Source organism: Falco biarmicus, chromosome 14 (genome assembly GCF_023638135.1).
Source record: "Falco biarmicus isolate bFalBia1 chromosome 14, bFalBia1.pri, whole genome shotgun sequence".
Taxonomy (NCBI): Eukaryota; Metazoa; Chordata; class Aves; order Falconiformes; family Falconidae; genus Falco; species Falco biarmicus.
The window spans coordinates 15,163,912-15,191,278 of record NC_079301.1 but is presented as its reverse complement, the minus strand read 5'-3'; the positions used below and the strand labels follow the sequence as shown (position 1 = coordinate 15,191,278).

General features: G+C 44.4%; 1 protein-coding gene across 2 annotated transcripts in view; it reads right to left on the bottom strand.

The window, feature by feature from the left end:
* Positions 1-27,367, bottom strand: part of GPR50 (G protein-coupled receptor 50) — a 47,326-nt gene that overhangs the window by 6,693 nt on the left and 13,266 nt on the right. Inside the window, exon 1 of one of the 2 annotated variants that reach the window (XM_056359728.1) lies at positions 1,195-7,808. The exons of the other annotated variant lie outside the window; for it this stretch is intronic. Coding sequence (XP_056215703.1) covers positions 1,195-1,198 — 4 coding nt within the window. The 5' untranslated portion in view covers positions 1,199-7,808. Of the gene's footprint in view, positions 1-1,194; positions 7,809-27,367 lie in introns of those variants that run through there. 2 annotated transcript variants of the gene reach the window in all.

The window sequence follows — 27,367 nt, the reverse complement described above, 5'->3', positions numbered from 1 at the left end:
AAATAGCTGGTGCCCAGCACAGCATTTTGAGGCAAAGAAAACTACATACAACAGCTTCAAGACCAGCAGGTGAGAAGCTGACCCATGACAGACATGAGTCCCGTGGGGGCTCGCTGCATGAGCAGTCCCCCCACTGTCCCAACCTCTCTCGAGCAGTGAGATCAGATTCTGGTGCCTGTCTGGCTGTAGCCAGAATAGCTGACGGTGTTAGAACAGCAGGTATAGAAACCTGTGTTGAGAAAAACATGCTAAGATACACAGTGACGTAACGCTAAAGTTTGTTGGGGTGACTGGCATGTTTACAGTGACACCTTACTATTTGTGGTTTATATAAAAAACGTCTTAAAACTTCATGTTTCTCCTTTCAAGTTTTATGAAAAAACTCAACACTCACATCCACAAGAAGATACACTGGAATTAAGACTCACATCAATCTCAGAGAAATATATATATAAAATAAGGTTCAGTAAACAATTTAACAGGCTGTGACTGTAAAGCAAGCCTCTGATGACCACTTACCGTAACCTAACACTCTCTGTTTAACCTTCCAAAGCTTACGTTCACTGCAAAACAGAAACAAAATGTACTGTTTGCTCCAAGCAAAAAGATAAAGTAATAAAAGCTTTATTCAGCATGCAACAAGACTCTTTATTAGCTTTGATAGCCTCCTTTTCTTGTCTATTTTTACCTGCCACTCACTGTGCATTTCCTTATATTTCACTAACCTCCAGTCTGCAGACGTGAAGTGTATACTCGGTTCTGCAAACTAACGGCAGTTCATAGAAAACACTTTCCAATCAATTTTGTTCTTTTTATAATATAAAGATACCATTGAGTGTGTGCAATCATACTGTTGTAATTTAAACAGATAATGACACTGGGGTGTTGGGGGATCCTGATCCTGCAGCCCTCACCAACAAGCATTTCTTACATCACAAACTCTTAACGGATCACTTTGGGGGAGACAGTGTTCACCCCAGTAAAGACCATTAAGAACCATCTTTCTGTAGGGGACTACAACCCATGTCACTGCTCCATGCAAACTCTTGGCTTCCAGGGCACTGTGAACACTGCACACACAGCAACAAAATGGCACATGAGAAATCCCAGACGGCTAATTGCTGCCTCTTTTCAGCATTCTGATAAGCACTGATGCATCCGACGTGCTTGTACAACAGTCCAGCGTGTACTTACCCATTTTGACAACTGAAAATGTTTGACAGGGGAGCACAAGTGAAAATCAGAGAAACCCTCCCCAAGATCCAGGCAACAGGAAAAAAAAAAAAGATATGTTGTTCAAGTCATTAATCCACAAATTCCAATTGAGGATTTGATTTGTGTATTTAGGAAGTCTGTTCAACAAAAGAAATAAACAAAAGAAAGTAAAAAGCATTCAATCAATTATCTGTTATCACTGCTCCATCAGGATTCAGAGGGGGATAAAGCCTGGTTTCCTGCAGTTAAATAGACAATGCAGTTGGGCTGCCCACTGGTCTCAGTTTCTGACTGTGCTGCATAAAATGATACAGCGGGTAATGAACAGACAGGACTGGAGGTGTTGCCAGCCCACAGCATCCTTAGGATGTTAGGCTAGAGTACATGGAGATATCCAATTTAAGAACATCATGAAGGTCCTAGACAAAAGCAGAAAACTCCAGAATAATTTAACTTTTCCTGGCAAAAGTCCTTTGAGATCTCTCAGCACAATTGTGAATTCAGAGAACAGCAGTATGCCCTGGGCTACCGATCGTTACCTGGTTTACTGGCATTGTTCCCTATGGGAAAACTGTGGGCACTTAGTGCTGCCTCCTGCCTTGTGCCAGCCCCACATCCACGCAGGAGCAAGGCCAGGGCAGAGCAGGAGGCACTCTGCAAAGTGAAGTCTCAGCCTCCTCCTGTGCTCTTCATGACCAGATGTTTCGGCATCACTTTGGCATCACGAGTGCAAGCTTCATGAGCCATCTCATCAGTATATCACCACAGTTGCATGAAAGCTGTCTTTCCCTCTGGACCTGTGAGAAAGACTTACTTCCAGGAGGAGGAGAAAAACCTCACAGTATTTACTGAAGTAGAAAGGACCAGCTCCCCAGCACTTCAATTACATTTATTTTGTTATGCGCTATACATTATTTTGGCTGATGGTTTAAGAAAGGAATTGATTACACTGCCAGATAGAGGACTGGATTACTGGATTTAAGATTTACTTTTAGGTCATGACCTTTTAATTGCATTGCTGTCAAAAACATATTTGAGCCATGCCTTCAGCTGCTCTGATTGAATGTAGTGAAGGGCAATCATTTGCAGTGTTTACACCCCAGAGATTCATAACTTTCATTTGGCTAAGGCCATCCAGATTCAAAGTCATTTCTGAGCTCAGAAGTCTGTGGAAATGGGCTGAAAATTAGAGACCAGCCCTGCTCACATGGTTTCTTATCTTTCCTTATATCACTTACCATTACACTGGAAACAATGTAAAGGAGGTGATTTTTTCCCGCAGTGTGATGCAGAAGGTAGCTGGACATTCACTCTCAACTGAATAAAAATTATTTCAATTATTTCTTCTTCTGGACCTTGAAAAAGAGGTCGGCCCTCTTTTGGTACCAGTGCAGAGTGACTGCCCCCTATTCAGAGTTTCAGATATTATAAAATCCAAAAGATGTTTTTAGACCACCCCAGAGAAACACTATTTTGCAAACTTCCCCCTGTTATTCCACATTAATCCTAACATGTCTGGCTCAACTTAGGCACACCTTCGTGAAACGATGATCTGAAGATAGTATAAAGAAAGGGGAAACAATGTCAAGTTGACATTTTACCTACCCCTAACGATGTTCAACTTTTTTAAAATAGCACATTCTGTTCATCTATGAGCCTTTTAATGACTCCTTCCTGTGTTTCCCTGGAAGTTCTGACCCTTCACATGAGGGAAATCTTCTGGATTTCTAAACTTAGCTCTTGTTAGGGTGTTTTTCCTGGATGCAATGATGGCAACTAGATCTGCTAGTAATGAAGGAGGAATACGTGGTGGTCTTCATCTGGCTCTCAACATACACCAAAAAAAGTGCTAAAATGTACCCCATCTGCTTACGTGCCCCTGACTCCTGTCATTTAACTGTTATCTTCATCAAACTCGGAGCCTGCAGCCAGGTTAGAGTTAGCAAGCCAACCAACTTAAAAGTTCCTCCCTGTATCGCTTCCAAATGCTTGGGGTTCAGATAGCTCGGAAACACGGGCTGCCTTCACAGCGCGTCCCAGCAAGGCAGATGGAGAGCAAGTGCTGGAGGCAGGAGGCCCTTGGGGCCACCCTCCCATCTGCACCTAGCGAGAGGGAGCCTCAGCACCCCGTCAGCACCAGCCGAGCCCGCGCAGCACGGCCTGCAGTGTCTGACTCCTCAAGGACAGCATGGCTGATGGCTACTTATTCCCTAGGGCAGCTTCCTGTGGGAGCTGACAGGTCTTTGGGAAGAGTCTGAACAAATCCTCCTGCAGCTGTAGAAGAGTGAGACTAGCTACCCAAACTCCCACTTGACACACTGGTTACCAGCACCATCCTCCGAATTAGAGCTGTTTACCCTGCTTTTCTGCCTGAAATCCCTGCTGAGTGGTACTATGTGATTTTAAGCAGCTGCCTAATTCCCATCCAGGCTATGTAGGAAGTGCAGGCTGATGCCCTTACGTTTACCCTCACACACTGGCCACAGGAGCGCAGAGATGAGCTCTACCAGCCCGTGTTAACTCCAAGCTCGTTATTTATCACCTGGTTTGTAAAGTGCTCTGAAACAGGAAAGGCCCTGTATAAACATAAATGTGAGTTACTGCCAGCATCCATTGAAATGACAAACCAGCATCCATCCTCTCCTGGTCCTGGCAGCTGTACCACCACCATTTGCCATCTGTTACAATTCTAAAATAAAATCTGTGAACTCAGGCCTAATAGACTTAATAATGCTCTTTTGCTATTGGTGCTGGTCAAAGTGTGTTTCTGGCCTGGAAAGAAGCTATGTGCAAGCAACCAATTCCTAGGCAGCTGTCAGGCAGAGCATATACTCAGATCTGAATACAGCAGACTTTAGTGATAAAAATCATGTCTGACTGCCCTGGTGAGCCCTGCCGAACCGCCTCAGCTGAGCCAGGAGCTGGCTCCTGCTCCTCCTCCTGCTTCACCAGCACAGTTTGTTGACTAAACCTTCGTGACAGCACCAGTCACTACACCCATGGACCTCCACTGCAAGGAGCAGGTGTCACCCTGCCACCACTAACAGCTTGTTTTGGCCTCCCAGCCTTGCAATCGCATGGATCAGTCTCTCTCCAGTCCCAGCTCTTTCTATTTATTTGGTGGGGATGAAAGGCTTTTTCTTTTTTTCCTTGTAACTCTTATGAATTGTAGATGGAAATTATGAAGCTAACAACAAAAAAAAAATCACCACACAAAAATGCTTCTATCAGTGAAGGACATTTAGCCTTTAATTCATTCTGGACCAAATCTTCTCCAAGTCTGCCACAGGCAACACCTTTTCAGACTGTGGCTGCTCTGTTGGTTAAGCCTCTAGGATGGACCAAAGAAGTTGTATGAGGTGAGGACTGTCCAAAGCAAAGAGGTAGAGACTCAAAGCAGCCAGCTTTCCCCTATGAAACCCTAAAGGCACTTCTTTATTATAAGGGTTGTTTGTCATACACATGGAGTGCCTTTTGGGTTGCATTGCACCCTGTAATATCAAATTCAGATGCCCTTTTCAAGACCACCTTAATGCCCTTTTTAAAGATTCAGACTTGAAACGAAGTAGTATTGTGCAGTACTCAACTTCAGGAGAGAGCAAGCTGAGCTTAGAACAGAGAGTGCTCAGTTTGGACACAGACCAGCACAACACAAAATGCTGCCCCGAATCCAGCCTCACTTTCTAACGGAGGCTCGGGACAGAGCTCTGACCCATTCTGATCCTGGCAGCAGGATCTCCTTTCGCATTCTGTCCAACAAGAACAAGAGACTAACATAAGTCACTTGCCATACAAAAACAGAGCTAATTTTTAGACACAGGAGTAATTAACATATGAAATAAATAAGCCTTAAATCAATGATTAGAGGGATAGTAATAGAAGAACTTGAGCTGACAGACCAGAGTTATGCTGGGTACGCACACTGAGACAGAGCACCTGTGCTCTGAGCATCCTCAGCTCAGGGATGCTGAGAAGGGTTCCTGTGTCTGGAGGAAGCTTATCCCCTTTTCCCACTCTGGGTTGTTCTAAGGAGGGCTGTTTCCCTTGCCACCTCAGGAACTTCAGAAATTCCTGTTCTCCACTGCCAAGAGAGATTACTCTGTGCCAGAAACACTATTTAGCCAAAATCCCTTTCTCATCTGTTTTGGAAACAAATGCCAGTCCTTGAACCCGAAAATCTGATCTCACACAGGTAGGGCAAATCTGAAACAAACCCAGTGCAAGTGGGCTTGTCAATCTGCTACCTCTGCAAGCTGTCTTGAAAAGCATTACATGGAAGTTGTACTGGCCTGCACTTGTCTTACAGTATTACAGGGCAAATCTTAGGTTTATTAATTAAGAAAAACTGTCCTGCGTCAAAGCCCAAGGAAAGGGGAATGCAGGGATGTAAGGAGAACAGTCGTCGTTGCATAACTTGCAGGGGGAAAGCAGACTTGCTTACAGGCAAATGAACACTGCAGAGGTGCATTTAATTTGCCTTAGCTGTTAAATCTGTCCTCACTGTAATTACACAGCAGCAGCATCCTCTTGCTATAAACACATAGAATAAACATGCTAAAAACATGGCTGGCAGGAGATGGAGGGAAAGCAGGCCTGTTTGCCTCCGTCTTTACTCTCCCCCTGGTGCTCTCAGATAATTCTCCAGACTCAGCCTACTTGGGGCTTCCTGTCTGACACACCCAGTGTTCATCCTGATACCCCAAGATCTGATCAGCCAGAGGATGGATGTCTTCCTAAACCAAAGCTGGCCTTCTAAAGTCCCTCCTTGATTTGGGCTTGGGGTGAGGAATTCACTGGTCGAGCAAAGACCTCACTGACATGACTGGTGAGCAGGGGCCAGCACACCCCGCTGTGGACGGAGATGTGCTGAGCACATACCAGATTTCTCATAAATCGCCTTTTCACCAACCACTGTAACAAACCATCTCCTTTCTGCTCACCTTTTCAGCACTGAAAACATAGGGTCTGCTAGTTAAGTACTGAATCAAATAGACGTTACCTAAATGAAAGCTTGGGTGTTAGAGCAGTAGCAGGGTGATAATCAGGGAAAGATATTTCTGCACAGCTCCCACCAGAGTTAGGAAAAAGGAACGTAAATGGGATCCCCTTTATCTCCTTTATCTTGTCGTAGGCTACAGCATGGTCCTGGTATGCCTTACAGTGCTGCACTGCAGTTGATTGGGTTTTCTTCTGATGACCTTAATATATTTTTTCAAACACTTGGTAGCCAATGTTATAAAAGTAGGTTATAAAAAAAGAAACATGGGGTAGATTTAGTGTACAGAATTCCTTCCTGTCCACAGTTTTTTTTCTCCTGTGGCCTCACACGAGACCTGGCAATGAAGCAGGTACTGCCACAGTATGCACATGCAGCAAGGATGAGGCTGGAAGAGAAGTGGTACCAACAAGGGACAGGAAAGCAGCGTATCTGGGGGGAGCTACTTACGTTCCTGTGCATAGCCAGCCCTCCAAACCCAGCATCCAGCCCCACAGCAAGGGAAAGGGTTGAGCTACCTAAATTACTGTTCATCCAGCCTTCACAATCTGCTAGGAAGACGACTAATATTCCTTACATTACAGATGGGGAAAGAAAAAGACCCAAGGTTTGATGGCTTTGTCAACACTATGTGAACTGTGAGAGAAGTAGTGCATGTAAGTTTGAGACTAGAAAGTACAAGAAAATGTATTCTGGACCTCCTGTTTCATTCACAACTATTTACTAATCCCATTGGAAATGGAGAGCTACTTTCACCTGGGAACACTTTAGGGGCTCTGATACAATTGCATGGGCAAAAGTCCAATGCAAACAGCTAAAGCTGATTCAATCAGAATAATAATGATACTGGAAAAAATTACCTAAAAAAACCAATGTATGCCCTAAAGGATCTTTTCCATTTTCCCAGAAATGAGTCCAAAAAACAGTGTTTCCCAGAACATCATCAAAAGCTTTGCTCCAGATATTCCACAGGGTTTACAGGACTCATGTCAAGGCTGGGTACAGGATGGGCAACAAGAAACTATCACTGATGTGAGAAACTTGGACTAGGGAGTCCCAAATGTATTGCTGGAAGGCATCTGCTTCGGTTTTTTTCCTAATGACTTATAAAACTTAATAGATTATCTTAGAGGTGCAATGGGTGGGTATATTAAAACAGAAAAGATGGTTTTGCAGTAAAGTCCACAGTCGACATGTTCTGACACGAGCCCACGTGAACAAATTGTTCAAATGGGTGTGCTCTAACATGGATCTCAACAGGGAGTCTAACGGTAGCTAATATCCAGGTCATAACTGATGAGGCTGGCAGACACAGACACCTCTGCCATTAACAGCTTCCAGTACAAGAGCATCGCTGGATTCTGCTCTTACACAAACAACATTTTGCCCTCAGCAAAAAACACCAGAAAGAATAAGACATGGAAAAAAAGGCCATGCATGTCAGCCAAAGAAACTCAGAGGTACTTAGCTCAATTTCCTGATCCTGAAATACCCCCAAGTCCTACTTTCTCATCTGTAGTGATAAGGGCAAGCCTACTTTTAGAGTCGTAGAATCAACACCAAGTGACAGTGCTTTCTGTGTCTCCCCAAACTTCCCCCCCCCTTCCCTTTTTACCTCTGCTGAACTTTTCCCAGCACAAAATAAATCACAGAGATTTCTTCTCTCTAAAACTCCTTAACATCCATATCAGGATACTTCAAAGTGGTAAGGGGTAACTTGAGCCTTCTGACTCCCATTATGAGCCAGGGAGGCTCAGAGAGGGCTGCATGCGAGCCCTTCCATGCCAATCCCGCATGGACCTCTCTTTTCAGCCAGCTGGTGGTTGGTGAGGGAGACTCTGCTCCCCCTTTCAGTGTTTGTATGGCCAAGGGTATCGCTGTGAAACCCATTGGTGACAACAGAGCTGGAAGGGACCCTGGGAGGTCGGTTGACCATACATCTCAGACACAGTGTCTCCTCCTAAAAATTACTGACACAAAGGAGCATTTCCTGATCGACATTTCCCTTACTCAAACCCAAGCTGCCTTGCTAAAAAAAGATGTTTAGACAAGCTCAGACAAGCTTGGTTGAGCAAGCTCAGAAACAAAGGAATAATTCAACAGCTGAGACCTGCCCCCAGGCAGGGGCAAAACAGAGGAAGAGCTATGGCTTTCCACACTGCCTTCTGCTCCTGAGTGCTGGAATTTCTCAGTTTTAGAGGGCACACTTCCATGTGCCATCTTCTTCAAAGACAAGGGAAATGGTCAAGATTCCTAAGTTTCTAAAAGAAAAACCTCACTCACTCCATGCAATTTCTGAAAAGCCCTCTTCTCCACTCCTAGACTTTCTTTATCTAAGAAGAGCATTTTTAAGGAGCTGTCATGTATTAAGCCTAAGATATTACTTCCTGCCTCCCAGTCTCTTCAGAGCCTTTTGTGACCCTCCATTTCCTCTCTTTAGTAGGATTCACTGATATTTTTCATCTAATTGCTGAAATCCCATGTTGTTATCTGTCCCCAGTGAAGTATTTTTGTTTATCAATAAACTCCAAAGTAACAAAATATTTAAGGATGAACTGAAGCATGGGCTTAATACAGTCTCGTAGTGAGACACCCTCGTGTCCAAACCCAAACACCGATGTCATACATTCATCATGAAATCTTACAGCTATTTGCAATATCACATATCATTAAAGGTACCTTCCAGAGAGGTGGTTGATTTGACAGGGTTAGAAAGGATGAGAATCTCTAGTGCTCAGCAGGAGTGTATCACAGGCATATATCAAGGTAGGCAACAAAAACTCACAGCATGTTGCCCACCTCCTTCTTCATCAGGAGCCCCAAAAGCAAGCTGTTAGATACACAGACAGGACAGGGAGATCTAAGGCAAGCTTAGCATGCACTACAAAGAGCTTTGAGGAAATTCTGTCAAAAAATTTGCTTGGCACATTGCCGGAAACAGATGAGAGCTTTGCACATTAATGAGAAACTGCGTGGAGTCCAGCAAATGCTCTCTGCTTTCTGAGCAAAGCTGGCAGCAGGGCATGATATGATGTGCATTTCCCTGAAAGGCATGTGAAGGCACCGACATTGGTTGTACATTCATTTAGGCACCTCAGGAAACACCTCTGAGAGCAAGGAGGTCATCTTCAGTCTGGCAGGACCACCCTTGCACAACCACATGAAGTTTTTGAAGATTTAAATAGCTCAGTCAAGTATCTGTATATATTCTATGGGATCCAGAGAGTTATTTGTAACGTCAGAGCTAGAAGAAACCAGGATTTGCAGCTTCGGTAACAGATTTACAAAAAATGACATAGGCTAGCTCTTGCAGCAAACTCTCCAGTCTGAACCACCCAAGAACCTCCCCAGCTCCAGGCTGGGGAAGGTGCATCCCAAGGAGCACAGGCCCCTGTCTGCTATCTCAGCAGATGTAACAGCCTTCAGTTGGGAGCACAGCAGAGAAACACACGGTGTTGACTGCACTGCAATGAAAACACAAACCCCAAGCAATGGCCAGAAACCGGCATCTCGGCACCAGGAGTGCAGGGCATGGAGTTTAACTGCTAATTAGGACAAGGCAATAGGAAAGGGCAGAACAGTGGAAGGGGCCAGCTTTTGTTCCCTCAGGAGTTCTAAGTCTTTCCCAAATTCAGCTACATAACACACCCTTTAAAAGGAGAGCAATGGCTTCTACATCAGCAACAAAGCAGAAACTCTCATGATGGCCAGCACTGCCTTCTGACACTAACTGTCTTTTTACCATTTATTCAGGAATAAAACTCTTAACAAGGCAGATTTATATAAAATGACAAATAACAGCTGTGGGGAAAAGAAAAAAGTGCCGCACTTCATGACAACTCTGTAAGATTCTGACAGCCAAAACCACACTGCCAAAGTGGCAAATACAGCTGAAAAGCCAAGACAGAACTCACAGCAACTGTTAAACCAAATGGGAGCTTGTAAAAGTAAGGGCCATTTTCCCTCTTTCGTATTTAGTCTCAAAATATCACGTAAAGAAATTCAAACAGGCTGAGTGATTAGGGCAGAAGTGACATGAGACCTCTGCAAAGATTTCAGATTAAAAGGTAACTGTTAATACCCAAGCGGTTCTTAAAACCCTATGAATATGTTAATCTGGTATAAACTGGAACCCTCCAATATTAAAGTAATAAATCTTACCAGATTGGATCTTGCCGTTATTCACTTGGTGTTATAATATTTCTTAAAAATATGCGAACACTCAACATGGAGGATGCTGATGGGTCTGTACCATCAATATGAATGTAGTCCTGGAACAGACCACATGTTTCCTTCTTCCCAGATAGGTCAAGGCCATACCTGTCTCCCAGTACCAGCACTCCCAAATTTTCTACACCACCAGGCACTGGTTTCACCCATGCAGGCTGCTGGGAGTTGGCAGCAGGGCACAGGAGCGCACAAGGCTTACACAGGTCACACCTGAAGTTGATTTTGTAGAGGTACCACAGCAGCCACTGAGAAATGCTTGGGACTCATAAGTATCCTGCAAGCCAAGCTATACATTTGCCTGAAGGATGCTGATCTCCAGAGGGGACAGGATGATCCTGCTTCAGTCACCCAAAACGAACATCGAAAAACCAAACAAGTACCTAACCAGCCAGACAGCCCAGATTATCCCACAGCATGAGGATGCTGTGCTGACAGGTTTTGTTCTGTATTTCTTTAGAGGGCAGGAGGTGATCGCACTGCTTAATTCTGCATTTAATTAGTTCGAGCTATTCTTATATTGGAGCACTGACAGTAAGGACAAATAAGAGACCCATTCTTGTTTCAGGCAAGGACGTTCCCAGTTAATTGACATGTAGCCTTGAGCAAACCACTACCTCTGCATGTTTTGGCTTCCTGCTCTGCCAGCAGAAGATCTGCCTTCCTTGCATTCATCGATGTTGAACAGTACAAGGACATTGTTCAGTGGATGGCAGAATAGAAGGAGAAATTAAAGTATTTCTGATGCGCTCACCTTTTGGCTCTCAGACAGTTCTCCCAAACTAAACACTTCGTTTTGAACAGCCTTGTGCAGGAGCCTGCGATATGCAAGAACAACTGAAAGAAGTGGGATAAAGCCAGCAGAAGCACAGCCTTATTTACCTGTCCTGGAATTCTCCTCAATCCTCCAAGCCGGGTGGGGTTTAGATGAGAAAAGCTGAATTGCAGCACATGCAAGTGTAAATTCAGTAGGCAACACTCTTCCCACGCAACTAGGTGAAGCCGTTACCCCACCATGGTATCAGAAGCACATTTTGCTGCTAGAGGTGCTGGGACTGGAGTTGCTGGCCTGGGAAAAGGACGGGGCTAGCTGGGTTACCAAACATCCCTGAGAATTCGTAACAATAGTGGTCTGAAACAGAAGAGCCCTTGACTAACTCCTAACTTGGACCACTGCATCCAGCGGTTATCCTGCAGCTTCCACTTGGCATGGAAATCTTCCATGGTCTAAGCTGGACGCAATTGAAAATGGTCCTGCTCCATTCCTAGACTTTCAAAGCTTCTATGATCGCAGCCTGTGTCGGTTTGCAAGTGCCCAAAGATGTCTTCCAAAGAAACCTCACCAGCTGATTTCTAGGGGTTAATTGGAAAGGTCCATTGTAAATCACACGGCATGAAAACAAACACACTGTTGTCCTCCTGGCTCAAGGCAGAAGCTGCCTACAGCCTCACAGGTCAGCATCTGAGAAGGCAGTGATGCGACTCATGGGTAAACTATGAGTGTTGATTGTTTAACTTATGCCTGGTTTGGAACAGAGGTGGTCACACAGCTTGCAGACAATTCCCTCTTTGTAACTGCAGCCCGAAGCTAATTCCTTGTTCCCAGAGACCATGACCTCAGGAACTGAGGTCTGGCCTTGATTTCCCCTTCAGGCTCCTGCTGCTTGCACGTCTCCCAGTGGGTCTCACTTAACAAAAAGCTCACACATACCTCTTGGCTTCCCAAAACTGAACACTTGCTCACGAGCCAGGAAAAAGAGCTTTGCTGTCTATGCACAACAGCATAGCTTTGTAACCCTGGCCATAACAATAGCACTATGTAATAGCCAAGAAGACTGAAGCAGCTAAAACTACCAGCAACTGTACAATACATTGCTATGTGACAGCAACATCTACTCAGGAAAGGAACACGTGAAGGACATTGAGGTACTGAGAGCAAAAGCAATGACATTTTCATCAAAAGAACAAAACATCCCCCATGCCTCCCATACGCACGCACAGCATGACACGCTACAGGACCCTGCTCCCACGGCCCATTGTGGGAACATTTCAACACATGTGGCAGAGGCTCAAAGGTGATGTGACTCCATGGAAGGGATACCTGCAGAAGTGTCTGCGAAGAAGTCTTGCACCAGAAGCAGCTACAGCTGCACTATGGACCTCGGAGTGCTCTTTGACAGGAACCAACCTATTCTCTTTACTCCATTTTATTTGGATTTCTTTACTAGCACTTTCTATACAAGCCTCAGATGGTCTGGTAATTATGGAAGACACAGCACTGCAAATCATTGTTATGGTAAATACTACAAGTTTCTCGGACTCCCTGAAAGATGAGCATGAGCTGAAGCACGTGCAGAGGCTGCTTTGGGATATTACAACAATGTCAGGTTTCAGCAAGTCAATTCCAGTAATCACAGTATCACATAAAACAGAGCTGTTGCCCTCCTCCTTGAGAAACAGGGAAATATCAAGAACAAAGATGCATGTCTGGAGACTCTGGACACCAACAAGCTGTTCTCATGGGCTCAAGGAGCTAAACCAACCTGAACATCCACACAACCACCCTAAAAGGCCCTGTGTTGAGGTAGACATGAAGTTGCTCCTACATATTTGCTATATAAACCATAAATTACAAATATTTCAACACACGAAGATGGCTTTCATAGTAAAAGCACCTACCAACAACAGCTGGACATGAACACACTCTTCCCTTGTAGGTATAAACCTCAGAGTATCAGTGCTGCTCATCCCTGGTTTTCATCCCAGTTTCCTGGAGAAATGAAATGTCAGCTTTCTCCAGTAATTTTTGTTCCTGAAGGCCAACTTCATTCACATTTTAGAGAAGACTGAATGACTTATTTGGGAAAAAAAAATAAATTCTGTAGAACGGAAACTGGTCGCCAGATGAGCAGGGGTATTGTGAGTGACTGTACTCATTAAAAATGTGTAGGGTGACCAAGTTTTCCAGAAAACTGGGTAATTTAGTCGTTACAAAACCACAAACTGGGACGAGTATTAGTTGAGTTCATATTCACACAACGCAGAACCAGCCTATGGGAAAACTGGCTTCATTTTGATGCTCAATATTTAACTCATCTTGTGTATCAATGATGCTAAAGACCAGAAAAATCAGATGTAACTTTGCAATACTATTGAGAGAATGCTGCTGGCTTCAAGTCAAATTAACTCATTTTCCATGCCTCAGCCTGGAACAGGAAAACTGAATAGCTCATTTTGAGCAAGGAGTTATTAGCAGAAATCTCTAAACCAAGACTTTTCCCTGAAGTCCTAACTGCTTCAGCACGACTAACGAAGGCAGGGATAACACTTGGCATACATGTTTCTTGGTAGGACTTGCAAAATCCAAGACCAGGACATTAGCAAAGGATCCACAAAAGACAGGCATGTCATAAATAACCCAAAGGTGGAAAAAGTCTCCATCAGAGGTTAGACTTCAAGTGATACCAGAACCTCTGTCCATCAGGCACAAGCAGGCCCCACCATGGAGACCAGACACAGGTCTCCTGAAAGGAAGCTCCAAGCTGACACTGAATAATAATGGACACATATCCTTGTGCAATTAACAGAGGCAACTTCTTCATTGCAGGCATGTTCTGCAGTAGCCTCCAACAATTAGGATTGCATATACCCAGAAATGAAGTCCCATGAGTTTTCCAAGAAAAGGTACCATCACAGAAGAAAAAGTTGCTATAAAAAGAATAAACCTAAACTAAATCTGCTTAAAAAACATTAAGAGGGCAGTAAACCTAGTTTTAAGCAGAACAACCACCATGTAATGTTGTAATACAGCAGCATGATTGTGGGTTACCTAAATTGCCACCCAAGAAAAGAAAAAAAGAAAAAAAGGCAAGACAAAGAGGCTGAAATGGTGTAAGCTAACATAGATAAATCATTTCGCTAATGGATTTGATGCTGACTTAATCTTCTTACTTGGCAGTGCCCTGAAAAGCCTGCTTTTTTTGCCTTCCCTTACCTAAATGAAATTAACCTATTCCAGAAAATTAAGAACACTTTATCAGGCCACTGAATGCAGACTGCTTTATGGGATCCAGACCTGTGTTATTCCATCCAAGCAGCAAGAGAAACTTTGTAGTTTAAGAGACCTGAAAACGGGAGGATTGGCAAAGCATTGCATCTAGAGCCTCATCGCTGCTCTCTTGTCGTGCGCTTTCCGGCTGCTTGGCACGCTCCAGTACATGGGTTGTACAAACAACCTTTTATTTGGAACTAGAGCATTTGGCTCCGGCTACAACACAATTTGTTCTTCAGTACTTCAGAAAATGCAACTTCCAGTGCATTTTCTGAATGAACAAAATGGGAGCAGAATACTTCACTGTGATTTCAAGCTCTTCTACTTTCTTGATAAAACTGAAGTGGGTTTTTTTCCAAGTATTACATGGAAACCTTCTCTGAAGATGTCAAAACCACTATTTTATCCTTCCTCCTAACACATTTTTTTTTTTTCCAAAATTACTCTAGGAAATGGATGACTTCCTCCCATTGCCCACTCCCCTGGAAGGAAACACATAAACACTCGCAACTCAACATTTCAGAAGTCCCACAGGTTTGAAAGCCAACAGGGGAAAGCCTAAACGTAAGAACTGAAGGCCATATTTCCTTCCAGTATTAACTACCCAATATTAACTGGTCACATTCTGGAATGAAGGCTGGGAAAGAAAATTTGACTAAAGAATTGCTCCATCAGGAAGGAAGCCCTCTCAGGCAGAAACAGAGTTTAGTGCATCAGGAATGATGCTCAACCTTTGAGCTCTGCCTGCAGGAAACAGTAAAAATAAACAGTTACCTGTAAAACCCTTAATGCCGATTTTTAACTCTTTCATTCTCGAGACATGAAGTAGGGCAGGAGGAAACATGTTCGAGAATGACAAGAAGACGACGTAAGGGTCTTAAGTGAGAAAAAGCCTGAAGAAAACACTACTGGTAGGATGCACTATGCACCTATGGCCACACAACTGTCTGAGTGGATTTCCTACTCTCCGGGGGTACCCGCAGGTGTGACTACAAAGGCTGGCAGCACAGATGAAAGCGCTGGGAGCTGATGAATAAAGCGTCCCCTCCTCTGGTACTGCCTTCCTGCTGCAGAGCCAGCAGGACAATTCCCTCTCTAACATGAGGTTGCATTCCATGAATAGAGAAAAATCAGGAGCAAGTCTTCAAGGTCTTTTCCAACCGGAAAGATTCTATGATTCTAAGAGCAAGACGTGCAGGACGATGCTTAGAACTGCTACTAGTTCATTTTAAATTCATAAGCCACCCTCAGATTCATTCTGTGACAGACATCACAGCAGGAGCACAGCGCTCCTGCCCTCCTGGGACGGCTCCAGCCTGCAGAACTGGAAGAAGAAAAGTATATCCATCCCCTCCCATTTCTCTCCCTGTTGCGTGCATATAGGATTGGCCTGAAGGAAGGGCAAAACCAGGAGACAGGTTGTGAGCGAGCAAGGGAACAAAGACAGAGGGACCACTGGGGAAGTCAGTGGGTCAGGGCATTGAACGCTTCCCCAAGGGACCCAAAAAGCACAGCTTGCTCTCCACTTCTGACACTTCCAGGGAACAATGCAAGACCCATGTCAGCAGCAGCAGCAGGCTCAGCCCTGCCCCTGTGGACATCAGGGCCAGGCAGAATGACACATCTGCATTTCAAATTATCCATTTAAGCCAGGATTCACAGATGTTTTTCCCCTCAGACCGTTGTGTCATAGGAAGCCAAAGCCAGTTCTCACTGAATCAGTTGTGACCTCTGCAAGAAGAAGCAGAGAGTCTTAAAACATGCTAATTCATTTCCCCACAGGCAAAGCTGGAAAATGAAATGCTCTGTTCGCAACGTGCAGCCCTGAGCCAGGGTAGCATGCTAGAGACTGCGTGGGAACAAGCCCTCTGAAAACAAACCCAAGTCCGCTGTTTCTTGGAAGTGTCAGGTCCAGCACCTCTGGGCACACGATGAGAAGGATGTTTTGTGCCTTACCTCACCACGGTGCGTCCTACGACACGTTTGTAGGTGATGTGTCTGTATCACACACCCACTAGCTTCAGGCTATGACAGTACCTTTTTCTTCTCTAAATATTTACCCTCCCTCCCTTATACATTCTCCTGCAATGTGCAAATGGTTTAAAAACCTGATATCAGGATCTAGTGGGAGTATTACCCATGTACAGGGTTTCGTTGTAAAGGAAGGCAAAGCTGGCTTTCCTCCGTATTATGAAGAAAAGTAAAAATGTGTTGGGAAGATAACTCCTGCTGATGCTATTTAAAGTCCAGGGAAGGAAAGCCCTACTTCAGTGCGTATCAAAGTCTTCTGATCATTTACAGATTTCTTTGCATGGATGTGGTCTTGTGTTTACATCAGTATTTGCAGCTGCTGCAACAGTCACACAAACATTGAGGGGACACACATTCAAAAGCCTAAAAAATGGCATGCCTATAATTATGATCAATGTTCATTACAAATCATTCAAGAGCTCCTCCAATCCCTAATACAGGGCAAAACAGATTTCCGAATTTACCAGTGGTCCGGAGACGTATTTTAGAAACTTCAATGACATAATGTGAGTTATGAGACAAAACTAGATATTATATAAAGCCCAGGTTAGAAGCCACAACTTCAACTCTACAGCTCACAGAGTATGCAGTCATTTAGATAATTACACAGATTCTTGACTCTGGCACACATTATCATGTGATATGCCTCGCAAAACTAATTTCCCAGAGATACAGTCACAGAGGCCTTAGTGGAGGACACCACACAACCTCATCTAAAAAAAAGAAAAAAAAACAACACAGTATCTTCACAAGAGATTATTGAGGCACTGAAAGGATGTGGAAAATTGGAAATAGCATCCATGCTGAGAACATAAATGATCCTTCTTTTTAAGAGTACAGAATTGGATTACTGCTTCCTACTAGGAAAAGCAGAAAAACATTTGCAAACATGAGTCCTATTATGAGACCCATAAATGCACATCCCACAGCCTAGGGAATCCTTCATGTCCTTACCATCCCTCTCTTCTCATTTCTATCCCACTCCCTTGGTGCTTTCTTCTGTTTTTCAGTCAAAGGACAAGGAAAATGCAAGTGTGGTGGCACACCTCATGCTGCTGTAGGAAATCCACCCACTTGGTACTTCCCTTCTCAGTACAGACAAGTCTCAAGGGTAAATCCCCTCCTCCACCTTTTTCTGCTACTTGGGACGCTCCTGAGAGGGCTGATCCTGGCATAGCGAAGCGAGGGTGAATGCTCTCACTGCTTCTGCAGCAACAACTCTAAAAAATGGTTTTGAAGGATGTATTTAACAGGGGGTTGTAGGCAAGTGATGAAGTTGTGTCTGGTGCTTTTCTATTCTTCAAACTCCACCTCATCTCAAGGCAAGAATTATTTTTTTTTAAGTCTTAGGAGGATAAAGAACATCAAGCACCACAAAAAATAAAAACTGCAGGAAGTACTTGCTCATAAAGTAACTTTAAATTCTCCCTCTTGAGTGGGAACATACTTTTATGCATCTACAATGGATGAATTCGAACAGTTATCTCCAATATAATAAATAACAGGCTTCCACAGAAATGACGTAGAGCACTAAGGCAAGGGGTCACAATATGCAGTTCCTTGCAAAAGCTGCAGAAAGCTCACATTTTGATTGTTTTTCTTTTGCTTCAGTACCCTGTATTTTCAGCTCTCAATAGAAATAACGTCTTAGACTTTCTGACTGCCAGTAGAAGCAAAAAGTATTCAGAAAACTGGGTAAATAAGATCAATATTTACCACACTGAATTACTCCATAGAGGTCTGTTAAGGTAACACTTTCTATACTTCATGAAGACCAAACAGCTGATGAACGCTCTCGGCATGACAACAGCCACATCAAAGCAGACCTGAGGGTCATCAGGTCCCGTGCCCCATTGCCAGCAGCTGCCAGAAGAGCTGCCCCATAGAAAAGTTCAAGACACATATTGAGCAACAGGGAGATAATGCTCCTTAAGGGAGTGCTCCTCCCTGACACACAGCCAAGCGCTCCAGAGCCATATACAATAACAGAGTTCATTTTTAAACACCACTACAGTGAAACTGTAAAAAAATCTTACAAGACAGTTGACGCACAAAGCTTTCACTTAACAAGTTACCCAACTGGAGAAGAAAATATGCCAGAAAGCAGTGGCTGAGGCTAGGCAGGGAGTGAAGATGCCGTGCCTGGCACAAGCTGCTTCTGTAAGAGCCCACACTTGAATGGTGGCCGGAAAAGATTTAGGACGTATTCACAGAAAATGCATCCTTGCTTATCTGACAGATCTTTACAAGTCTCCTCCAAGATCAGGCTGCACCATTCAAGCCTAACCATTCCTGGTTAGCCCAGCAATCTCCAGGAAAGCTATAACCACACTGCTGGGGTGAGAGCTGCACCGGGCACGAGGCTCCCACCGGTGACAAACAGCACAGCTGGTGGAAGAAGCCACCCAGACTTGAAGCCACCCCAGTTACCCAGATGAGATGTACTTCTTACCTAAAGTAATGCCTCCACCATTTAGGGAATGACTCATTGCACAAGACATTATCCATGATAAAAAGGTCACCTCTGTGTTTCCTGCCCAGTCCCCGCCAGCCACTCCTCCCAGGGGTGAGCTTTGTGTCCCTGAGGCTGCGGAGCTGCGACCCCGGGGCAGAGCGGGGGGCTCAGGACCCAGGGGCCAGGCCCCCTCCCAGCTGTGTGGAGCTGCCAGCAACACGTGGTTTCAAAGACAGCGCGCTCTGTCAAGTAAAGAAAGTGTTGCTGCGCCAAAATCCAAAATCTGCATGGGAAACATGCTGATGTTTGGACAGAGTTTTCATCAAGAAATGACTAAATGAATTGGCTTGATAAGTAAACGTGCTTCAGCTTACTTCATCTCAATTTATCTGTAGGCAAATATTCATTTTTACCTCGTACGCACATTTACATGTTTCCGTGTTTCAGCAGTAACAAAGTGTTTTGACAACCTGGAATCTACTTTCTTCAGTCTACAGGGAATTTTGACTTCTTTTTCTAATTCCAAACACCAAATCCCAAATCTGGACATGGCAGTTTTCCATAGAAGAGAAATTAACAGTCAAAGCCATTCTCTTCCTTAAACAATATACAAGGCCAAATTTGTAATCTTTCTTTGACTCTCCCCATTCAGCAGTGGGGAATAATCCCATACAATGGCACGCATCCGATATGATTGCTATGGAGAAATTAAAGCCTTACATCTAGAGAAGTAGAAATCCTGCATTACTAAGGTTTCCTCAGCTGCAAGGGAAAGAAACATTGCCTCCTGGTGATTAAGAATGTAATTATTATTATTAATTCTGAAACAGTTTGAATTACACAGTACATTTTCTTTAAATGGGCACTATCATTCGTGCAACTTGATTTGAACCTATGATTTATTCATGGATTAGTAACCCTGTTTGTTTCATATGCTCAGCATATTTTGCTTAGTATATTGTATTACTGGCTGGTTGCTATAAACAGTCCATTTAAATTTAGGCAGACGCTTTTGGAAAAGTTCTGTTTAGAAGAGAGATGTGAATTAAAATGCTAACTACACTGATCAGTAACTACTGGTTTCTTCTAAACTCTTAACATTTACGTGTGTGTGCATAAGGATCTCAAGATTGAGTTCACAGGTAACCTCTAGCTGAAGTTCACATGCAAACAAAGCTTCCTACTTGGGCCAATCGTAATATCCACTGATTTGAAAATCAAGAGGAAATCTGCCAGACAGCACTGCCACATTGTGAAATCTCTGCAAATAAATCAGAATCAGGCTTCCTCCATGGTGGCATTAATAAAACACCTCCAGCCTGGCCAATTAACCTTCCTCCACTTTCTGAAGCAAAAAAGCCTGATTTTACCAGCTTTGTTGCAAAGCAGGTCTTAAACCAAACTAGCCACAGGAGAAGAGAAAAAAAGCCTTTACAGTTTGGCCAAATACATTTCTGACAAGAAAGGATACCTTTTTAGCTGCTGAGTAATTACAATGAATGTACTTCTTTTACTGCAATTCTCCCTAAGTTTTGGCTTGAAGGTGTCGGATACTGGGCAAAACCTGATGACACCATTGATGGTGTACACAGCTGTACAACCAGCTCCTCCTGGGTTACTTCACATTTGAATTTTTAAAGATATCCCTAGGAACTAAGTCCAGTTGTTTGTTCTCCACAGTTGCTACAGGCCTTTATAAGGGTTACATGCTGTTCCCTCTCCTAATATTTCCATGCTGCTTTTTCTTAATCGGTCATCGTTTTCAGGATGACAGTTGTTATTTGGCTCTCTGGAGAAGGAAACATTCCTGAAAGGAGCATCATAGCCACATATGTGTAAAGCTGGCATGAGTAATACCTTCCCTATTATACCCTTTTTATCTACTCAGAGCAGGAGATGAAGCCGCGTGTAAGTTAAGAGGCACTGCCTGATTTACAACCTGTTCTGCATAGCCCTGCATGAAACCTATGAGTTTATACAAAATACTACCCTCTAGTTATCTTGCTTGCTAATTAGATGAGGAGTAAGATTGTAGAGGACTGGGCTGCTAGAGTCAACAATGCTCAGCTTCCTATAGTTTTTCCTGCTCCTTGTTCAGGGAAGTTTTCTGATTGGTGTGAAAAATTAGAATCTAAATCAAAAGGTGAGTTAGATAAAGCCATGAGCTAGGATGATGTATTGGTATCCTACAGATTCAACCTTTTTTTTTCTTTAACCAGCACATTTCAAGAAAACATCTGGATACCAATTAGCATGCAAAACATCTGCTGTTCAGCTCAAGCATCTTGGCTGGCTGTGTCTGCCAGTACAAGCCAGCTTTGAAGGCTCATCTCCATTCTCTCAGAACAACACTGTAAAACATGCATCCCTGTTCAGCCCCTTTAGCCTTTAAGAAAGCTGTTCATACAAATCCCTAGGCTGCCAGAGTGACTGATAAAATTATTTCTTTTTTTCTAATAGAAGTTGCAGCTTTTGGTAAGATGGCAAAGAGCGCGAGTCACTCGTATTGGTGTCTAAGTGCCCAGGCAAAGCAAGAGGAGCTCAGCGTGCAGGCTCTGCTCCGGCAGGCACAGCCCCTGCCTGCAGCCCGAGCACAGGGGACGAGCAAAGGGGCAGGGGAAAGATGCAACACAAAGTCACAAAGTCACTCATGTTACACCTTTGCAGCCACTTAAATCTCCCAGGTGCAGCTTTGCAAAACAGACGCCCCAAAGCTCGGCTGCAAATTGGACACACACCCCAGATCTTTCCACAACTGCCTAAGGAAGTTGTGCAGTTCTGTTAAAACTCTACAAGTTTAACTCCTTAAAGACAATTACTACTTTTGCTTAAATACTTGGGAAGTCTTGAACACAGGTTGTGGCTGGCATTTTTTTTCCCCCAAACAGAAGAATGTTTGGCTTTGTGTGTGTTTTTTAAATACATGGCACAATTCCTGACTTCAAACAATGGCAAATAAAAATCCATTTCTTTTTAACGTAACTGAATGAGAATGAAAGTCATATGAACAAGTAAATATTAATTAATAAAGCAATTACTAGGTACCACACTCTTGGTTCCAGTGTGGTTATAATTATAGGCCAGATTATGCATGGAGATGTTCTGAGATTAAAGAAAAGGAAGGAGAAGACTGGCAGACGAGAGTAAATATTTTCCATGCTGTGAAATGGCTCATTGGCTTTACATCGCTTCTGAGTACTTCCGAGAACTGTCTTGGCTCACTTCCAAGGAAGCGTCCACTGAAAGGGGGGATTGAGGTGATGGCAAGAGAGGTGACCCCAGATGAGGACACTGTCTGTGTCCTCATCACAAGGCAAACCCATGCACCAGACGTCATGTCACCCTTTCCTTTTAAAGCCTACTTGCATCCATTCACATAGACAAAGGGGGTTTTTGGGGGGACAATGATTCAGAACACAGATCTTAAGTTAGAAGGCTTCGAGCTGCTTCACAAAATCATTTTGGACTCACCTTGCTGTACCGCTGTCTTTTTGCTGCTGATGTATGGATGTGTTTTGTGGCTCACCTAAACTGTTTTAATGCAGGTCATTTACTAGTCAGAGGGAAGGGAAAAGGACAGAGCAGATTTTGAAAACAGAGGTGCTTCATCTCTTTTATGTATAATTTTGCAGCGCTTTCAAGTTCCATATGAAGATTGCCTTGTCCTGCTTTGACTTTTAGCTGGCTTCTTGCTTCTCAAGATGCTCCCAGCGTGATTGTAGGCACACACTGTTAATCACTGAAGGAATAACACAGCATGATTATGAGGAAGACAGGGAAATACAAGAGGCAGGGGAAACAGATCTGATGCATTAGCAGACACATTCTGCAGTCATAAAGTTAATATATTTAAACAACTCATAAATGTTTGAAAACTTAGGTGTTGCTAGAATAATGAATTATAAAACACTTGTTGGTAGCGAATGCAGAACTGTTTTCTCTGTGATGGAGGTTGAAAGTTTCTGAACATCAGCAGCTTTTCACAGCTTGGAAAAGCACTTAAAAGCAAAAATAATTTTAAACCGGGGGAGAAGGAAAAAGGCAGAGAGATTAATGCAATGTGAGGTGAAACTATAGCTCCACAGGCAGCTGATCTATAGGTCTCTCATCCTACCACCAGCAGCACTCAAGAAGAAGTGTTATCCCTGATGCACCAGTTAAAATGCAAACTGGGCATTTCTGACAGAAATAAAGTAAACCTGATGATGGCATGGACACATTTTAGCTTCTTCCAGGTACCACAGCTCTAGGTCTCCTTGTCTCAGACAGAGAAAGCAGCACATAGTGGGTCTGAAACGTATTCGTCCAGCAGCAGTCCCCTGGAAAGCATGCTCCTGTTACAGTCCACGGCTCATCACCACGCTAAAGAAATCACATCTTCTGCCTTACTTTCCCGTGTGAAGGATAAAAGTACAAGTTGCCAGGCCCAGTTTTGTGGCAGAGATATCAGTTGCATGGGGGTTTATTCCCAGCTACCCAGAAAGCCAGCGCAAGAGCTTTCTACCCACTCACACCCTCCACAACAGAAAGTTGAAAACCCTTTTTGACAAACACACAGCTGCAAAGCTCACAGGCGGAGGTATAAGAAAGGGGCTGTATTCAAGCAAAAGCTACTTTCATCTCTTTTGCAACTGAGTGACATTTCAACTTCAGGCTGTCCTTTTACCAACTTTGCAGGGAACTTCCACTCCAGTTTCCCCTGTTGCTATTCCTGTGCCACTTCAAGGCCACTCCCGCAGATACCTCACCTGCTTTAAAGTCAACACCAGTCAGAAGGACAAAAGGTGCCAAATCTGAAGTCTTTTATACAGTATCTTTCCAGCATGACTGCAAAGTACCTCTCTTCCCATTACAGCAGAGACACTCAAGTATTTTGAGCTTTAGGATGCCTGGGAGAAGTCATTCTCTCTCCTGAATCCACCCTGGTTTCCCCCCACCCTTCTCCCTGCCAGAACACACAGTGCAGCAGGAGAGCAGGATGGGCACTCAGTACACGGCCATCACACGTTGCACGCATTGCTTTGTGTTCCTGACAGCAACGTGCCAGGCTCTGCAGTCCCCACTGGTGTGGCAGCTCATACATCAGTGCTCCAGCACAGTAGCACTCCAGCCTTCAGCGCAGGCTGTAGGGTAGCTGCCCCCACACGCAGCACCGGCGCGGTAGCCTCCAGCCACACACAAAGCCAGGATCACCCCCTCTCTGCAAGACCAGTGCAAGCAACATAGCAGGGACAGACACATCCTGGGATCAGTAGCCAACTCCAATGGCACTACTGTTAGAATCATTAGAGTTAAAATGCCAATATTCATGCTCAAGACCCCCAGGAAACCCTCTGTTCCTCTGATGCAAAGGGGAACACATTCATGCCCTGCTAACGGCATTGCAGCCAGGATGCCACAACAAATGCAGCTGTGCCACCAGTCACTTCTGGTGTTTAGTGGGCTGCCACTTCAAATCCCACCCAATTGCTTCAAAAAGTATTCAGCACACACTGGGAACCCTGCTTTGAGGGAAGTCCAAGAGTTAAAACAGACCCACCAGAACCGTGACCAAAAGGGCCACTATGTTTTCAAAGACAGAAGTGCAATGTACTGCCAGGCGCCCATCCACGCTGGCAGCCTCATCCTGCAGTCGGCAACCAAATGCATTTAGATGCCCCAGACACAGCACCTTTCCCCTCCCTTCCTGATTTCCCCAGTGAAAGAGCTGTCTCAGAAGAATTAGAGAAGCAAGGGTATGTCAAAGGACATGGATAAAATTAATGCTTTGCAGGAATTGGCTTCTCCGTCTCTTCTTTAAAAAACAGAAGTGCTTTTCTTGGGTGACATGGTGCAGAATAACCAGTCACCTTTCTATTTCAAAATGAACTTGTCTTAGATGTCCATGGCAGAAAGCTAAACCAGACAAAGGGCTGCTCAGCAATTCCTCTTCATTGACATGCCGTATCATTCTGCCCCAGTTTGGGAGGGATTTTACCACTGCTAAGGACAGCTTGTGGCTAAGGGCTTGGCGCAACAACTCACCAGCTTTGCAGTAAGGACCCTTACAACACAGGCATATCACCCAAGTCCTACAGCCATACGGCAGCAAGCACAGGTGTGCAGTGCACGGCGACTCTGCAGCACAACCCCCCTCCCCTTAACACCAGAACTACCTTCGCTGCAGCCACCTCTCTGCCAACCTTTATCTTCTGGGAGTACAAGCCACTAACACCTCACAAGCAAACCTCACCAGTGAGATCTATGCACTGGTGTACACCCATTAACTGAGTACCCTACATGCATATTAAGCCAAAGGATAAAATCTACTAGTTGCAAGGGGGCATTATTAAGTAGCATCTACCATAAACCAGTGAGAGCAGAAGCCTGACACACTCGTGCCACCTCTGCGGGAGCCATGGCAGTGGTGGCATGCTGTTCAGCAGCATCCTCATGGGAGAAGCCCACACATTATGAGCACTACAGGAGCTGGAAAAGGGGGATCACAATTTGCCATCTGAGTTACCTCTCCATAGCACAGTTCTGTTGATTGCTAGGAATTCAAACATTTAAAAACAGGGGAGGGGGAAATAGAAGGGTTGCTTACCAACCAGGATTACATTTCAGGAAAAGAAGAGTTTGATCATTTGTCTTCATTCCACATGGAAGTAAAAGTGGGTATCCTTCCACATTTGTTGCAAAGAATCACTTTCAAAGGTAAGAAAAAACTGCGAACAGTCCAGCAGCAGCAACCAGTTTTGTAAAGCCAACAATCCATCAGAAGAAATCCAGCCTCTCCTGGGATAAATTTGTCTCAAAAAACAACAAATAAGAGAACCGCAGTTGAAATACCAGTAAAGAAGAACAGACACTGTCACGGGAAGGCTGAAACAGTCTAGCTCCTTGTAAGCCCTATTTGATGCTTGTCCACTGCTCTGTTTCCCTATGCATATAATTTATTCCAAAGCAAATGTATTATTTTAAAGACTCCACGGAAAAGGCAGAGAAGGATGTGTACCTGCTAAGGGACACAATGCTGATGTTCATCCAGTGGTTATTTCTTGCTCCCACACTAATCTCAAAGGCCTTGTCTAGCTTGAAATTTAGCAAGATGTTTAATTAATGGCTTCCGATGGTACAACCACACTGGGAAGGCTTCTCTCATTAGCTAATTACTCTATGGTCCTAATCATGCAGGGCAAGCCAGTTTTATTCCCTCATTGCCTTGCATGGGAAACCCCAGTTGTCCCACCTAGGTCTTCCCTCAGGACAGTTCCCAGCTCCCCTCTGCTGACCTGCCTTGCCTGGGTGGTGGCAGACAGCATCACCTCACCTTTCAATGACAATCTAGACCAGGCTGGAAATGTTTTGTCCACCGCAGCTCTCCTCCTGAAAGCAAAGCCCTCTGAAGTGCCCAGTGAGGTCTTGGGTCACTAAGAATTGGCTGGTCAGCAACTGTCAGGAACAACACGAGTACGTTGCCTAACAAGTTCTTTTTTCCTATGAGGATAAAGCTGGTGTATCTCTGAAGGACCAGAAGACCACTGCATATGCCCAGATGTTCAGTCCACTCCCAGCCTAGGCAAGAAGTGCCCTGAAAGAGGGTATCTTACAAGAGGCTGAATTCACTGAACCCTTAGAACACGGGGTGCTGTGCAAGGGCGCAGCTGGCACGTGCAGAAAGGCAGCACTCTGCACCCTGGGCACCCAGATGCATCACAGCAAGGCAGGCAAGCAGATCACCTGCGGGAGCTGCGAGCTCGCGCCTTGTCTAGAACAGCACGGAGCTGTGACTCCTGCTGCTCCTCGTCGCTCTGACTGCTGGGCATGACAGCTCTTGGCAGGAGGGGCTGCCTGTCTGTTTGAGGGCAGAGATTAGCCTGACAGCCTCCCACTAAACACGTCCTTCCTTCTCCCATTGCACGTGCCTTTTTCTGCAAGCCCTCGCACCACACTTCTGCCTTCCCTACAGTAACGCCCGTGGACGAGCATGGTATGCAATCCATACTGCAATACCTGATCATTTCAGTGCCTGTCAACCACACCTACTCTTAAAGCGTTTTGTCAGCAAGCTTTGAACTTAGTCCAACCGGTTTTGCCTGATTAGTTTTGATTAGTAGAAAGACTGTGTAAGACGTATGTGCTTGCCACTGACTTAACACATCTTAGGTATGGTAGAAATGGTTTCTTTCATTTCTAGTGAAAAGCCAAGATATAATCTGTGCCTTGATAACACCTACTTCCGCGTAAAGGGAACAGTGTACCTTATTCTAGCTTAATTCCCCCCTGCAAAGCACAGCACTGAAAAGTCCAGAGATGGTGCCAATGCTTTTGGAAAGGCCAGAAGGAAAACAGGCACAACTAGTGATGGGAAGCAGAGGACAGCTAACTTTTGAACTCATCTCTGCCCTCC